The sequence below is a fragment of the Thamnophis sirtalis genome, unplaced genomic scaffold (genome assembly GCF_051295495.1).
Source record: "Thamnophis sirtalis isolate CommonGarterSnake01/CBP01778 unplaced genomic scaffold, rThaSir2_p1.2 scaffold_9, whole genome shotgun sequence".
NCBI lineage: Eukaryota > Metazoa > Chordata > Lepidosauria > Squamata > Natricidae > Thamnophis > Thamnophis sirtalis.
The window spans coordinates 78,444,503-78,460,466 of record NW_028261389.1 but is presented as its reverse complement, the minus strand read 5'-3'; the positions used below and the strand labels follow the sequence as shown (position 1 = coordinate 78,460,466).

Below are 15,964 nucleotides of genomic sequence, written 5' to 3'. Positions count from 1 at the left end.
GCATCGTAATTGACGACTGAAATTTGCACAATGTTGGCTCCTGGGGTTTTTCATTGGTCTTTTTCGATTTTGGCTTTGCTTTGTTTGACAAAACAGAGGGAGAAAACCCACAGAGAGAGAGACACACACATATATAATTTAAAATGACGAAAAGGCAATAACAATAGTATAAATAATATATGAGTTCTTCTTGTGCACGTACAGGCGTATATCCACGATTCCTTCTTTTTAGTTCCAGCAAAAATCGCCATGTTTTATTGCAATCATCCATCTATTTGCAGCTATATACAAGTCATTGAACAGTCCCAAGTAACATCAGGTTTAATCCACCGAAGAATGACGGCCATAAATGTATCTTAATCACGAGAAGCACTAATTTTTTGGCAACAATCAAAGCCCAGAGAAACTACTTCTGTTGTCCAGATGTCAATTTCCATCTAGGAGATATGTAGTTCAAAGGAACAAGTACATCTGCAAAATATTTGATTGGATTATGAAATGACCTCATTTTTTAAAGACGAGATGAAGAATCACAAATGGACACCTCAGCATATAAAATATTCTGAGACTAGGCGGGGAAATGAATCTTAAGGTTAAGCCGATCACAACCACCAAATGATTTGATGGGGCGTGTTGTGGGAATACCTCAAGGAATCTTAAGGTGTTCTAATTTCCTGGCTAAAGGCCATTCATCACAACTTCTGGTTGTTCAGTCCCTAAGTCGTGACTTACTCTTCGTGACCCCAAAGTCCAGCCTATGACTGTAATAAACTGAATTGATTGATTGATTGATTGATTGATTGAAAGTCCAGTTGCCTGTTGAAAAAGCACCTTTGGGGCACCCATAACCTGGATGATTGAGAATCTCCATGGATATTCTATGGAATATTTCATCCAGAATGCAGAAAATAGGGTCATTTTTATGCTTTTCAATCAATCTCTCTCTCTTTCCCTTTCTCTCTGTCTCTCTCTCTTTCTTTCTCTCTCTGACTGTCTGTCTCTGTGTCTGTGTGTTGTGTCTTTCCCTTTCTCTCTGTCTCTCTCTTTCTCTGTCTGACTGACTCTCTCTCTCTCTGTATGTCTCTCTTTCTTGCTCTGTCTCTCTCTTTCTCTGTCTCTCTTTCTCTTTCTCTCTCTCTCCCTTTCTCTCTGTCTCTCTTTCTCTCTCTGTTTGTGTGTGTCTCTGTGTGTGCGTGTGTCTCTTTCTCTGTCTCTCTCTTTCTCTGTCTCTCTTTCCCTTTCTCTCTCTGTCTCCCTTTCTTTCTCTCTCTCTTTCTCTCTCTCTCTCTCTCTGTTTCTTTCTCTCTCTGCGTCTTTCACTCTGTGTGTCATTCTCTGTGTCTCTCTCTCTGTCTCTGTCTCTTTCTGTCTCTCACTCTTTCTGAGTCTTTCCCTCTGTGGGTCTCTTTCTCTGTGTCTCTCTCTCTCTCTATCTCTGTCTCTTTCTGTCTCTCACTCCTTCTGTATGTGTGATTCTCCCTCTTTCCCTTTCTCTCTCTCTCGCCCTTTCTCTCTCTCTCTCTGTCTCTCTCTCTCCCTCTGTCTCTGTCTGTCTTTCTCCCTCTGTTCCCCCACTCTCTTCCCCCCCCCCGACTTTCAGGTTGAATACTTCCCAATCTAAACATGTTACGTTTGAGTTTGATTTAAAATCACAGCCAGTCCCATTTGCAAACCAAAGAGAGACCCCACCCCACCTCAAAAGCCGAACAGCCACGCATCTGCAATCCAGGCCAGCCTTTCCTCACAATTGTGGTGGTGGATTTTTTTCCCCTGTGTGTGATGTGGGAAGAGAAACCTTGCTCTGCTGAGGCCCCTTATGCCTTGTTTATTTGTTTATATATTATTTTATTTTTTTTTAAAAAAAAGAGAGAGAGAGAAAAAAAATAGCTCAATGGAAGCCTGTTTTGAAGTCTTGGTTTTTGACGTCACTGGGAACCTTCTCCTCGGGCTTGATTTATATATTAAAAATGTACGGAAAGATTTAAACTTTTATCTTGAACCAGTCAGTGGAACAGAACTGCGTAGCCGCCAAACATCTGCGCTATTCAAGCTGTGAACCGTATTTTGATCTAAACAATCATATTTGAGTTCCCCAGAAGAAGGCCATACTTCTGTCAGTTGAGGAGATGGGTCAATATTTGGTTTTCTCATCTCGCTCCTTCCTTGTCTGTAGCCATCGTCCACACACACACACACACACACAGACACACACACACAAACTTTTCTTTCTTTACAATTTCTATTTTTTTTTTGTGCTCAATTTTTCAGACTCTTGGCTATTTTGCTCTCCCGGCGTCTTTTTTTTCCTGGCTCCCTTCCAAATCCTCGGAAGAAAAATGGGATGTGTAATAATGACTCGTAAAGCTAAGCACGCGTAAAATGCTTCTGGAAGTTTCAAAGCACTTCTTCTCCACTTAATCCTAGTAACCTTTTTTTCTCCCCCCTCCTCCTTCAAACATGGCTATTTTAGGAGGGGTGGGCATCAACTCCCAGAATTCCCTGCTGGTTGTGGAATTCTGGGAATGGATACCTGCAGCTCTTAAAGTAGCCAATTTTGGAGTGGGGGGAGCCACTATTTCATGCCAACCATGTCTGACAGAAAAGTTCATTGGTCAGATGAAGAAAAATAATTAAAATAACAAAGGTTTATAGAATAACAAGAGTTGGAAGGGACCTTGTAGGACATCTAGTCCAACCCTTCTCCCTCAAGCAGGAGACCCTGCGCCATTTCTGACAGAAGGCAGTCCAGTCTCTTCTTGAAAGCCTCCAGTGATGAAGCTCCCACAACTTCCAAAGGCAACTTCTACTCCATTGAATGTAGAATAACAGAGTTGGAAAGGACCTTGTAGGTCATCTGGTCAAACCCTCTACCCAAGCAGGAGACCCTACACCATTTCTGACAAATGGCAGTCCAGTCTCTTCTTGAAAGCCTCCAGTGATAAAGTTTCCATAACTTCCAAAGGCAACTTCTGTTGCATTGAATATAGAATAACAGACTTGGAAGGGACCTTGTAGGTCATCTAATTCAACCTCCTGCCCAAGGAGGAGACCCTACACCATTTCTGACAGATAGCAGTCCAGTCTCTTCTTGAAAGCCTCCAGTGGTGAAGCTCCCACAACTTCTGGAGGCAACTTCTGTTCCATGGGTTGATTGTTCTCACTGTCAGGAAATTCCTTCTTGGTTTCAGGTTGAATCTTAATCAGTGGAACAATTTGCCTCCAGAAGTTGTGAGTGCACCAACACTGGAGATTTTCAAGAAGAGATAAATATAAAAAAGATGTGGAGACTCCAGAAAGAGTGCAGAGAAGAGCAAATAAGAGGATTAGGGGACTGGAAGCTAAAACATATGAAGAACGGTTGCAGGAACTAGGTAGGTCTAGTTTACTGAAAAGAAGGACCAGGGGAGACATGATAGCATCCTTCCAATATTTGAGGGGCTTCCCCAGAGAGGAGGAGGGGTCCAGCTATTCTCCAAAGCCCCTGAAGGTCAGGCAAGGAATAATGGATGGAAACAGACCAAGGAGACATTCAACCTGGCCATAAGGAGAAATTTTCTGACAATGAGAATCCGATGGAAATTCAGAAGTTGTGGGAGCTTCGTCACTTCGAAGCTTTCAAGAAGAGATTGGGTTGCCATTTGTCAGAAATGGTATAGGGTTGCATGCATGGGTGGGGTGGGGGGGGGTTAGACTAGATGACCTACTAGGTCCCTTCCAACTCTGTAAATCTATTAAAAACCCTATTTATTGCCATGTTAACCACAATTATTGCAATTTTACTCCTGAGAGGGAAAAGACTTTATGTGAGACACACAACAGCCTTCTCAGTGATTGTTCCTGATTTTGGAATAATACCTATCCCGCAAATTGTTGAAAACCTGATTCTGGGTGTGTTTTTTTAATTGGGAGGGAAGCGTTTTAATTACATATACTTTTTTTTTTTTTAATTTTCTGTGTTACGGATTCTCTTCCATTTTGGCTGTACCTTCATTTCATTTGCATACGGCTCTTCAAGTCATCATGGAGCCAGGAGCCGCAAAAGTGCAGTATCAAATTAAAATAAATTCATGGAAGGTATATAAACAGAGCCCAGGTGGCGCAGTGGTTAAATGCAGCACTGCAGGCTACTTCAGCTGACTGCAGTTCAGCAGTTCGGCTGTTCAAATCTCACCGGCTCAGGGTCGACTCAGCCTTCCATCCTTCCGAGGTGGGTAAAATGAGGACCCGGATTGTTGTTGGGGGCAATATGCTGACTCTGTAAACCGCTTAGAGAGGGCTGAAAGCCCTATGAAGCGGTATATAAGTCTAACTGCTATTGCTATTGCTATAAACAAGCTTCAAAAAAAAAGAAAGGAAGCAAGGAAGGAAAGAAAGAGAGAAAGAAAGAGAAAGAAACGAAGGAAGATAGAAGGGAGGGAAGGAAGCAAGAAAGGAAGGAAGGAAGGGAAATAGGAAGGAAGAAAAGGAAGGAAGCTAGGAAGGAAGGAAAGAGACAAAGAAAGAAAAGGAAGGAAAGAAGCTAGAAAGGAAGGGAGAAAGAAGGTAGGTAGGTAGGTAGGTAGGTAGGTAGGTAGGTAGGTAGGTAGGTAGGTAGGTAGATTGATAGATAGATAGATAGATGATAGATAGATAGATAGATAGATAGATAGATAGATAGATAGATAGATGATAGATAGATAGTTAGATATAGAAAGGAAAGAAGGAAGAATGAATGAATAAACAAAAGAATGAAAGAACAAAAGAAAAGAAATCCTGCATTTCCACAACATGTGCTACACTTTAATTTTAACTTTTCCCTCTGCATTCTGCATACTGAGTTTCTTCGATGAATAATGCAAACTCAGAATGTAGATTAATTCAATGGCAAGATTAAACTTGCTACTTAAATGCAGTTATTGAGCTCTCTGAACACGGGGAAAAGGGTAACCGAGATAGTTAAGGGATTTATTTCTAAATCTTTGCAATGGTTTGCTTTATTTTTATTCCGGTCTCTTGAAGTCAGGAGTAACTATTGAAAATGAAGAACATTAAAAAACGGTGCTTTGAACCAGAAGTGGGTTTCCATGATACGCTTTTTTCCAAACACAGCTTCTTGTGTTACAGCGGAGTTCCCTTAAAAATATTCCAGCAAAACTGTGGCTTGGAGGAAGATCAACACACATCAAGAGACATTTTAAAAGAAAAAATAATAATGTTGGCTGTAGAATTCACACATTTGTTGAATGCTGAGATCATCCAAAGCACTTCTGTGACTCTTGAAATTTTATATCTGTCTTAACTATTTTATGCAATTGGTTTTTAATCTTTAGTAATATTTATTTTCTTAATTTTTAGTATAATTGTTCCACCTTCAGTTGAACAGTGTTGTCTGGGTGCAAATAACTTTGTTAAACCATAATCAAAATTACAACATATTTTTTAAATTAATATTGATTCTGCAATCCTTCGCATCATGATATTTCACATATTTAATTCTACAATATTAACATAATAATATTCAACATACTGGACCTGATGTTTACTTATCTCTTTTAACATATCTTCATTATTGTGTTTCCCTCTTTCAAACTTCCATTGATTATTAGTTAACCATTGGTAAAATAGATCCCGTGCCGTACAGCTGTGATGGCACAGGCGGTGTCACCCGTTCCTCTTCTGGGTTTCTGGTGCACATGTGGGCACAACTATCAACTGGCCTTTGCGCGTGCGGTAGTGCTGGAAGCTGAAAGAGCTGGTCTTCCATTTTCTGGCATGAGCATGGGCAAAAGCCAGCTGATTGTCACGTGTGCATGCGTGACATAACCAGAAGTCTAGCTGACTGATGTGCATGTGTGAGCCTGAAACTGGAAGTTCATTTTCCGGTGTGCATATCAGTGGTGAAATTCATTTTTTTTTACTACCGGTTCTGTGGGCATGGCTTGGTGGGCGTGGCAGGGGAAGGATACTGCAAAATCCCCATTCTCTCCCCACTCCAGGGGAAGGATACTGCAAAATCCCCATTCCCTCCCCACTCCAGGGAAAGGATACTGCAAAATCTCCATTCCCTCTCCACTCCAGGGAAAGGATACTGCAAAATCTCCATTCCCTCTCTGCTCCAGGGAAAGGATACTGCAAAATCTCCATTCCCTCCCTACTCCAGGGGAAGGATACTGCAAAATCCCCATTCCCTCCACACTCCAGGGAAAGGATACTGCAAAATCCCCATTCCCTCCACACTCCAGGGGAAGGATACTGCAAAATCCCCATTCCCTCTCCACTCCAGGGAAAGGATACTGCAAAATCCCCATTCCCTCCCCACTCCAGGGGAGGGATACTGCAAAATCCCCATTCCCTCCCCACTCCAGGGGAAGGATACTGCAAAATCTCCATTCCCTCCCCACTCCAGGGAAAGGATACTGCAAAATCCCCATTCCCTCCCCACTCCAGGGGAGGGATACTGCAAAATCCCCATTCCCTCCCCACTCCAGGGGAAGGATACTGCAAAATCTCCATTCCCTCCCCACTCCAGGGGAAGGATACTGCAAAATCTCCATTCCTTCCCCACTCCAGGGGAAGGTTACTGCAAAATCCCCATTCGCTCCCAATCAGCTGAGGCTCGGGAGGCAGAGAATAGGTGGGGGTGGGGCCAGCCACAGGTGGTACTTGCCGGTTCTCCAAACTACTCAAAATTTCCGCTACCGGTTCTCCAGAACCTCTAATCTTAAAAAAAAACAACAGCTCATCTCACCAGTGCTGACACTGAGTGGTCTTTGAATGCTGCGCGCTCTCATAGAATTGGTAGGAAAAGATTTGGAATTTCAGCACTGGCTTTCACCACTTTTTTTTACCAGAAGCAACCCATTTCTGTTTTCTACAGAGATTAAGTACCCTTAATCCCATCCAATTTACTCCTCTTTGCATTGTATTGCAATGAAAACTCTGTTCTTCTTTTTTGCATGGTCTCTAATACGGTCCGCCTCTTCTCTCTTACAGACCAGGGGACGGTGCAGAAGGTGGTGGCCCTGCCCACGAACTCATCGACAAATGGAGAACTGATCTTAGAAGAACTGGAAGTTTTTAAGGTTGGTCTCTCTCTCTTTCTCAAGGTTCTTCATTCTATTTTCCCCCCTCATCAAAACACTTTCATCTAACAAGCAGGCAAACAGATAATCAAAAGTAGCAGGCAAACGAAAACATATATAAACCACTATCAAAGTTTCCAGTCCTATAGCAGTAATGGTGGCATATTCTGTAAGAGAAAATAGATGGGGCGGGGCCAGCCAGAGGTGGTATTTGCCAGCTCTCCGAACTACTCAAAATTTCCGCTACCGTTTCTCCAGAACTGGTCAGAACCTGCTGAATACCACCTTTGCACTTCTTCCCCAAAGAGCCTCGATGGCACAGTGGTTAGAGTACTGTGCTGCAGGCTAGCTCTGCTGATCACCGGCTGCCTGCAGTTTGGCAGATCGAATCTCACCAGGCTCAAGATGGATTCAGCCTTCCGTCCTTCCGAAGTGGGTAAAATGAGGACCCAGAGTGTTTGGGGGGGGGGGCAGTAGGCTGATTCTATAAACTGCTTAGAGAGGGCTGTAAATCACTATGAAGTTGTATATATGTCTAAATGCTATTTTTATTGTTATTTAAGCTGTGGTAGGCAGTGGTTAGAATGCTGTATTGCAGGGTTAATCTGCCCACAGCCAGGAGTTTTATCCCGACCGGCTCAAGGTTGACTCAGCCTTCTGTCCTTCCTAGGTGGGTAAAATGAGGACCCAGATTGTTGGGGGCAAGAGGCTGACTCGGTAAACCACTTACAGAGGGCTGTAAAGCACTGTGAAGCGGTATTTAAGTCTAAGTGCTATTGCTTTGCTATGTCTATGTGAGTTGTGAGAATACAACTCACCATGAAAACCTCTTTTCTCAGTTAACTCACATTTTAACAACCGATGCCCACGCTTTTGGTGGGTCTATTAAAAGAGAGGTTTCATGCTATTGATCTTGTGAGGTCTAAGGGAAGAAAAGCAGAATTGCAACACCGCTTTAAATCATTTGTTTTTCATTAAATTGTCAGCCTGGCTTGAAGAATTTTAATAGAGTTCTTTTTTCCACGTTATAACAGCTGCCACCGAATCTGACTTTTTCTTTGTTTATATTGTGATTGCAATCTCTTGGGGTGGGAACGTCAAATATTCTGTGTGTGTTTGTGTGCCTATGTCTTAGTTGATAAGGTTTCTGACATCTTCTCAAAAAGCCAACTTGCTATTTTCTTTCTTTATAACCCAAAAGTTTCCGATATTGGCCTCAATTAGCTAAAGCTCTAAAGAAGTGACTTGGAAAGAAAAAATAGAGCAAGATTCACATTATAGGTTAATAGAGCAGCAGAGTTGGAAGGGACCTTGGAGGTCTTCTAGTCCAACCCCTGCTCAGGCAGGACACCCTATACCATTTCAGACAAATGCTTCTCCAATCTCTTCTTGAAAACCTCCAGTGGTGGAGCACCCACAACTTCTGGAGGCAAGTCATTCCACTGAGATAGAACAGAGTAGAGTAGAGTAGAGTAGAGTAGAGTAGAGTAGAGTAGAGTAGAGTAGAGTAGAGTAGATTAGAGTAGAGTAGAGTAGAGTAGAGTAGAGTAGAGTAGAGTAGAGTAGAGTAGAATAGAATAGTAGAGGAGAATAGTGAGTAGAGTATTGAGTAGAATAGAGTACGGTAGGGTAGAATAGAGTAGAATAGAATTGAATAAGAGAATAGTGAATAGAATAGAATAGAATAGAATAGAATAGAATAGAATAGAATAGAATAGAATAGAATAGAATAGAATAGAATAGAATAGAATAGAATAGAATTATTTATTGGTCGTGTGATAGTACACACAAGGAATTTGTCTTTGGTGCAGATGCTCTCAGTATATATAAAAAGACATAAAAAGATACATTTGTCAAGATAATCAGGTACAACACTTAATGATAGTCATAGGGTACAAATAAACAATCAGGAATCAATCAATATAAATATAAATCATAAGGATGAAAGCACCAAGGTTACAATCATACAGTCTTAAGTGGGAGGAGATGGGTGATAGGAACGATGAGAAGACTAATAGTAATATAATACAGCCTTAGTGAATGGTTGAGGCATGAAATCCTATACCATTTCAGACAAATGGCTATCCAACATCTTCTTAAAGACTTCCAGTGTTGGGGCATTCACAACTTCTGGAGGCCACTTCTGTCCACTGATTAATTGTTCTCACTGTCAGGAAATTTCTCCTTAGTTCTACGCTGCTTCTCTCCATTAGTTTCCACCCATTGCTTCTTATCCTGCCTTCGGGTGCTTTGGAGAATAGCTTGACTCCCTCTTCTTTGGGGCAGCCCCTGAGATATTGGAACACTTCAAAAACCCAATTCATGGACTAGATACTTGGAAGTCCTCAGGAGATGGAGAGGGACTTGCTTGATTTCCCTGTGAACTGTTAGTGGAACCAGAAACATCCATTACTTGCCAGTTTTTGCATCCAAGTTGTAATATATGCTAAGAAAAGTAGTTCCGTCAAAGCCAAGTCTGACTTTTGAAATCCTCTTCCGTGTTCCCAAAGTTCAGATTAGACTGCAACAGTTACCGTTGTGCAGAAAAAGGAAATTAAAGAACTCCTCCAAAAAATGACTCTTCCAAAAAATGACAAGATTCTTTCTGAATCAAGCTGGATTTGGCCTATTTCACATCCCACTTCTCCAGTGTTAAGACCCTTTAAGAGAATTAATTTTCCCCCAAAAAAACTCCCCGTGCTCTTAAGGCAGGGGTCCCCAAACATGACAACTTTAAGACTGGAGCCAGCTGGAGAATTCTGGGAGTTGAAGTCCACAAGTCTTAAAGTTGCCAAGTTTGAAGACCACTGTTTTAAGGAGTAGGACAAAGCTACTGCAGAAAGAAAGAGGAGAAAAAAATAATTTCCTTTTTTTAACACAGCCACATTTCCACAGATGAGAAAGTGGGTTTAGGGTGCTCGAAACATGTCTGAGACCTGGTGTATTTGTGAGATGTCGTCAAGGATAACAGTTCTCTGGTTTCAATCATAAAAGCATCCATCCATTTTTTTTCAGTCGAAGGAGATCTGGCAAAGTAAACCAACTGTGGAGAAGCAGAAAATCATATGCAAACAAAAAGCATGCTCTAACATATGCCAATGAACCATGCGAGCTCATGTGAATAGCATTTTGCTGGGGCAGTTGTGTGTTGCAATATTTTGCTATTTCTAAATCATTACCAAAGAATTGGCAGGTCCACATGCAAAACCGTCCCTTCTTCCCTCTGTTGTGGCCCACTAATGGCCAGTGGAGCTGGCAGCAGATTCAGACAGTGAGGAGGTTAGGGAGGAACATGGCCCAGTCCTGGAGTCTGGGGAAGGCTCTGACGAGGGCTCTGCGTCGGAGGCAGAGAGGGTCCAGGGCCATATGCCAGTTATCAGCTGCCTTCGGAGTCGGAAATCAGTGAGGCAGAAGAACAGCTGGAGCCTGTTCCCAGTGTGTGCATGCATAGAGTTGCCAGACGAAGGGAACAGCTAAAGAACGGGGGTCGACTTGGGAGTAAGGCCACAGGTGGATGATGAATGGCCCCTCCCAGAGGGAATAAAAGAGGAGCGAAAGGGGAGTGGAGTTTGCAGGAGACCATTAGTTTGCTTCATTGGTTCGTGACTCTCGGAGACTCCTGGTCAAGTTCTGCAGATCTCGGCCTGGCAGCTCTCCAAGCCAGATAAGGTCTGTGACTGTAAATCCTCCCTCGAAAGACTTTGCTGGATGTGAAGGAGCAGAATTCACAGTCAATTAATAAAAGGGGTTTTTGTTGGGACAAGGACTGCATGCCCTTGGGAAGTCTCGGTCAGAACACCTGCTCCCTACCACCATCACGGGTCCACAGATCTGGAAAGGGTTGGGGACCTCTGGACTAGAAGACCTTCGAGGTCCTTCCCAGCCCTGTGATTCTAAGATGGGACAATTGCTGAAGACAGTGGGGTGGGTGGGTCAGGAAATCACATGATAGCTAGATTATCCTTTAGTGTGTGGGTGAACTGAGGAACTGGCGGCTTTTGCAATCCCTTGGAAGTCCTTTCCATGGGAGGGGGAGGGAAATATCTGGAGAAATCCTTGGACAATTTCTGTCAAGCCTTCTGAAAGCTCTCCAAGAGATGACTTGGTTCTTGGCTGCCTTCCTCTGTCTCTTTCGTATCCTTATCTGCTCTCTGCTTCGCAGCTCATTTTCGTCTGCGTCTCCCTTTCGAAACTCAGTGAAAAATTCAGCCACAAGTGTGATGGAGAATAAGGGGAAAAAAAACACCTGAGAGGGAAAGAGGGGGGGGGAAATGGATGGGGATTCCTCTGGTCTGTGTTCAGGGAATAAATTTGCAACGGGATGTCAGATCTGATTTGACATGACATCAGTCACTCAGGATTCCTGACTTCCAGATGGATTGGGAAATCTTGTGCGTGCTCTGCTTGCAATTTCTGATACAATCCGTGTGTGTGTGTGTGTGTGTGTGTGTGTGTGTGTGTGTGTGTGTATATAGATAGATAGATAGATAGATAGATAGATAGATAGATAGATGATAGATAGATAGATAGATAGATAGATAGATAGATAGATAGATAGATAGATATAGATATATAGATAGAGATAGAGATAGAGATAGAGATAGATAGAGATAGAGATAGAGATAGAGATAGAGATAGAGATAGAGATAGAGATAGAGATAGAGATAGAGATAGAGATAGATAGATAGATATAGATTAGATATAGATATAGATATAGATATAGATATAGATATAGATATAGATATAGATATAGATATAGATATAGATATAGATAGATAGATAGATAGATGATAGATACACACACACACACACACACACACACACACACACACACACACACAAACATACATACATACATACATACAAGTGTGGCCTTCCCAAGGCCTTATAAAGTGGTATTAACCCTTCACATGATCTTGATTCTATCCCTCTGTTGATGCAGCCTAGAACTGTGTTGGCTTTTTTGGCAGCTGCTGCACACGGCTGGCTCCTATTTAAATGGTTGCCCACTAGGATTCCAAGGTCCCTCTCACAGGTTCTACTATTGAGCAAGGTACCACCTATACTGTACCTGTGCATTTCGTTTTTTGCATTTCACAATAGCTCTTAGACTTGTATACTTCTTTACAATGCTTTATAGTGCCTCTCTAAGTGGTTTACAGAGTCAGCCTATTGCCCCCAACAATCTGTCTCCTCATTTTACTGACCTCAGAAGGATGGAAGAACTTGAGTCAATCTTGAGACAGTCAGGATTGAACTCTTGGCAGTGGGAAGAATTAACCTGCAATGCTGCATTCTAACCACTGCACCACCAGGAAGGAGAATGAGAAAGGGAATAAGAGAGGAAGGATGGAAGGAAGGGAGGAAGGAAGGAAGGACGAAGGGAGGGAGGGAGGGAGGGAGGGATAGCAATAACACTGAGACTTATATACCACTTCACAGTGCTTTACAGCCCTCTCTAAGTTGTTTACAGAGTCAGCCTATTGCCCCCAACAATCTGGGTCCTTATTTTACTGACCTCAGAAGGATGGATGAACTTGAGTCAATCTTGCTGCATTCTAACCACTGCACCACCAGGAAGGGGAATGAGAAAGGGAATAAGAGAGGAAGGATGGAAGGAAGGGAGGAAGGATGCAAGGAAGGGAGAAAGGAAGGAAGGATAAAATGGGACAAAACTCACTTAGCACATGTCTCAGTTAGCAACATAAATTTTGGACTCATTTGTGTCCTTAAATTGAGAACTACTTGTAGTGCAAAATGAGAACCAAGCGATGTGTATCCATTCTGCTTTTCCAATGTGTAGTAGTAATGATTAGAAACAGACTTTGTTTTTTTTCTTATGGGATTATCCTGCTAATCTTTGAGCCTTGAGTGTCTCCTCTTCTCTTCTTGGCTATCATATGAGTGTGTTTTACAAAGAGGGATATATAGCCTTGCTAGTTTAGCTTCATGTACCTCCTTTGTCCTCTTTCTGTTTCTAAATTTGGGCCCGAGTAGCCCCAGAGAGGTACATGCCCGCTAGCTGGACAGGTCTTCTGAACCAGCTGAATGCAAACACAACGTCAAACGTGCCAACACTTCATTTGCAATGCGGACGGTTGCCTTGATTCATCCAAATACCTCGTTTCGGTATTGCTGGCAAGAAACACCAGACACTTTCCCCCCCACACACACACAATCCTGTTTACACACTCGTTAAATATGAGCTGTGACCCAAAAGGATACGTGCTCTCATTTTTCAAAGCATAAACACCGGGATTTATATTTGAAAAGAACAAGACTGGCTTATCTTCAGTTCTTCCTCGGCTCCTCCTGTGATGGATCCGTAAGAAGTCAGGGTTACAAGGCTTTGCCAGTGTTGGATATGATGCTGTCACGGGGAAGGGTGAGAAACATGTTACAGAGCTGGAGAAAAAGGACAAAAGTGTTATTATCTGGAGACTGGACTGTCAGTTTATAGCAACAGCACTTAGACTTATATACCGCTTCATAGTGCTTTTTACAGCCCTCTCTAAGCGGTTTATAGAGTCAGCCTATTTGTCCCCAACAATCTGGGTCCTCATTTTACCCACCTCGGAAGGATGGAAGGCTGAGTCAACCTTGAGCCAGTCAGGAACGAACTCCTGGCAATTAGCAGAATTAGCCTACAATGCTGCATTCTAACCATGGTCCGTCCGTCCGTCCTTCCTTCCTTCCTTCCTTCCTTCCTTCCTTTCTTCCTTTATTCCTTTCTTCCTTCCCTCCCTCCTTCCTTCCTTCCCTCCCTCCTTCCTTCCTTCCTTCCCCACTTACCAATAGCACTTATATACCGCTTCACAGTGCTTTACAGCCCTCTCTAAGCGGTTTACAGAGCCAGCCTATTTATCCCCAACAATCTGGGTCCTCATTTTACCCACCTTGGAAGGGATGGAAGGCTGAGTCAACCTTGTGCCAGTCAGGATCGAGCTCCTGGCAATCGGCAGAATTAGACTACAATGCTGCATTCTAACCATGGTCCGTCCTTCCTTCCTTCCTTCCTTCCTTCCTTCCTTCCTTCCTTCCTTCCTTCCTTCCTTCCCCACTTACCAATAGCACTTATATACCGCTTCACAGGGCTTTGCAGCCCTCTCTAAGCGGTTTACAGAGTCAGCCTATTTATCCCCAACAATCTGGGTCCTCATTTTACCCACCTTGGAAGAATGGAAGGCTGAGTCAACCTTGAGCCAGACAGAATTGAACTCCAGGCAGTTGGCAGAGTTAGCCTACAATGCTGCTTTCTAACCACTGTGCAGGCAGGCAGGCGGGCGGGAGGGAGGGAGGGAGGGAAGGAAGGAAGGAAGGAAGGAAGGAAGGAAGGAAGGAAGGAAGGAAGGAAGGAAGGAAGGAAGGATATCAATAGCCCTTAGACTTATATACTGCTTCATAGTGTTTTACAGCCCTCTCTAAGCGGTTTACAGAGTCAGCCTCTTGCCCCCAACAATCTGGGTCCACATTTGACCCACCTTGGAAGGGATGGAAGGCTGAGTCAAGCTGGAGTCGATCAACGATCGAACTCCTGGCAGTGGGCAGAATTAGCCTGCAATAGTGCTTTCTAGCCACTGTGCCAGAAGAAAAGAAGGAAGGGAGGAAGGGAAGGAGGGAGGGATGGAGGAAGGGATAGCAAGAGCACTTTGACTTCTGTACTGCTTCACAGTTCTTTCAAGCCCTCTAAGCGTTTTTACAGAGTCAGCCTTTCTCGAGAATCTGGGTCCTCATTTTACTGACTTCGGAAGGATGGAAGGCTCAGTCAACTTTTGAGCCGGTCAGGATTGAACTCCTGGCAGTGGGCAGAGTTAGTTTGTCTACAACACTGCATTCTATGACTGCGCTACCACAGTTTGAATAACAATAATAGCATTTAGACTTATATACCACTTCATAGTGCTTTTACAGCCCTCTCTAAGCGGTTTACAGAGTCAGCCTCTTGCCCCCCAAGACTCTGGTTCCTCATTTTACCCACCTTGGAAGGGATGGAAGGCTGAGTCGACCTCGAGCTGGTCATGATCGAACTCCTGGCTGTGGGCAGTGTTAGTTCATCTGCAGTACTGCGTTCTAAGCACTGTGCCACCACGGCTCAATTTATGAATTGGGGACTGTTATGACCAAAGTTTTAGAATCTAAACTATTCTTTTTTTTCCCCAGAATAATGCCCCGATAACGACAATGGCCATTTCATCGAAAAAGGTACTGAGAAGAAGACACATCGTTCAGCAGTTGCAATTTGGGGTTTATCATTCCTTAAATGGTGCAACTATATCAATTTTAGACCATGAGTTGAGTCCCAAAACCAAGAATCATCATTAAGCAGTTGCAGTTTGGGGTCTGAAAATCCTTAAATGTATTTGGTGCAAATATATCACTTAGAGGCCATGAGTGGAATCCTGAACCAGGGCAATGAATTTAAAACAAGTTATCAACATATGTCAAGGCTAACATTGTCTCGTTGATACGATGGTGATTTAACTAAATCAGGCAGGCTGTGACTTACTTTAGAAACACCTTTTTTGCTACCCCCCACCCCCCACCCCAAATATATCATAGCTGAGTAATCAATCTATGAAGTAGATTGGAGTGGAAAGTAAAGAACGTGTTGTAGGCCAAATGATGAGATCTTTACAGAGAAGGGTTTTAAAGGCTGCCACTCGTTTCTAATACCATCCCAAAAAATGTGTGCATCTGCTATGTGCTGATGGAGAGAGAGAGAGAAGGAGAAAGAGAGAGAGAGAGATTTGGGAGGGAAGGAGAAATAGATGATAAATAGATAGATGATAGATAGACAGACAGACAGACAGACAGATATATAGATGATGGATGGATGGAGAGTGACAGAAAGAGAGATGATAGATGATAGATAGATAGATGATAGATAGATAGATAGATAGATA

At 43.0% G+C, this 15,964-nt stretch overlaps 1 protein-coding gene across 1 annotated transcript in view; it reads left to right on the top strand.

The window, feature by feature from the left end:
* SEMA3C (semaphorin 3C) overlaps positions 1–15,964 on the top strand; it is a 157,179-nt gene that overhangs the window by 125,248 nt on the left and 15,967 nt on the right. Inside the window, exons 13-14 of the mRNA XM_087722358.1 lie at positions 6,973–7,061; positions 15,222–15,263. Of these exons, the coding sequence (XP_087578484.1) occupies positions 6,973–7,061; positions 15,222–15,263 (131 nt within the window). The remainder of the gene's footprint in view (positions 1–6,972; positions 7,062–15,221; positions 15,264–15,964) is intronic.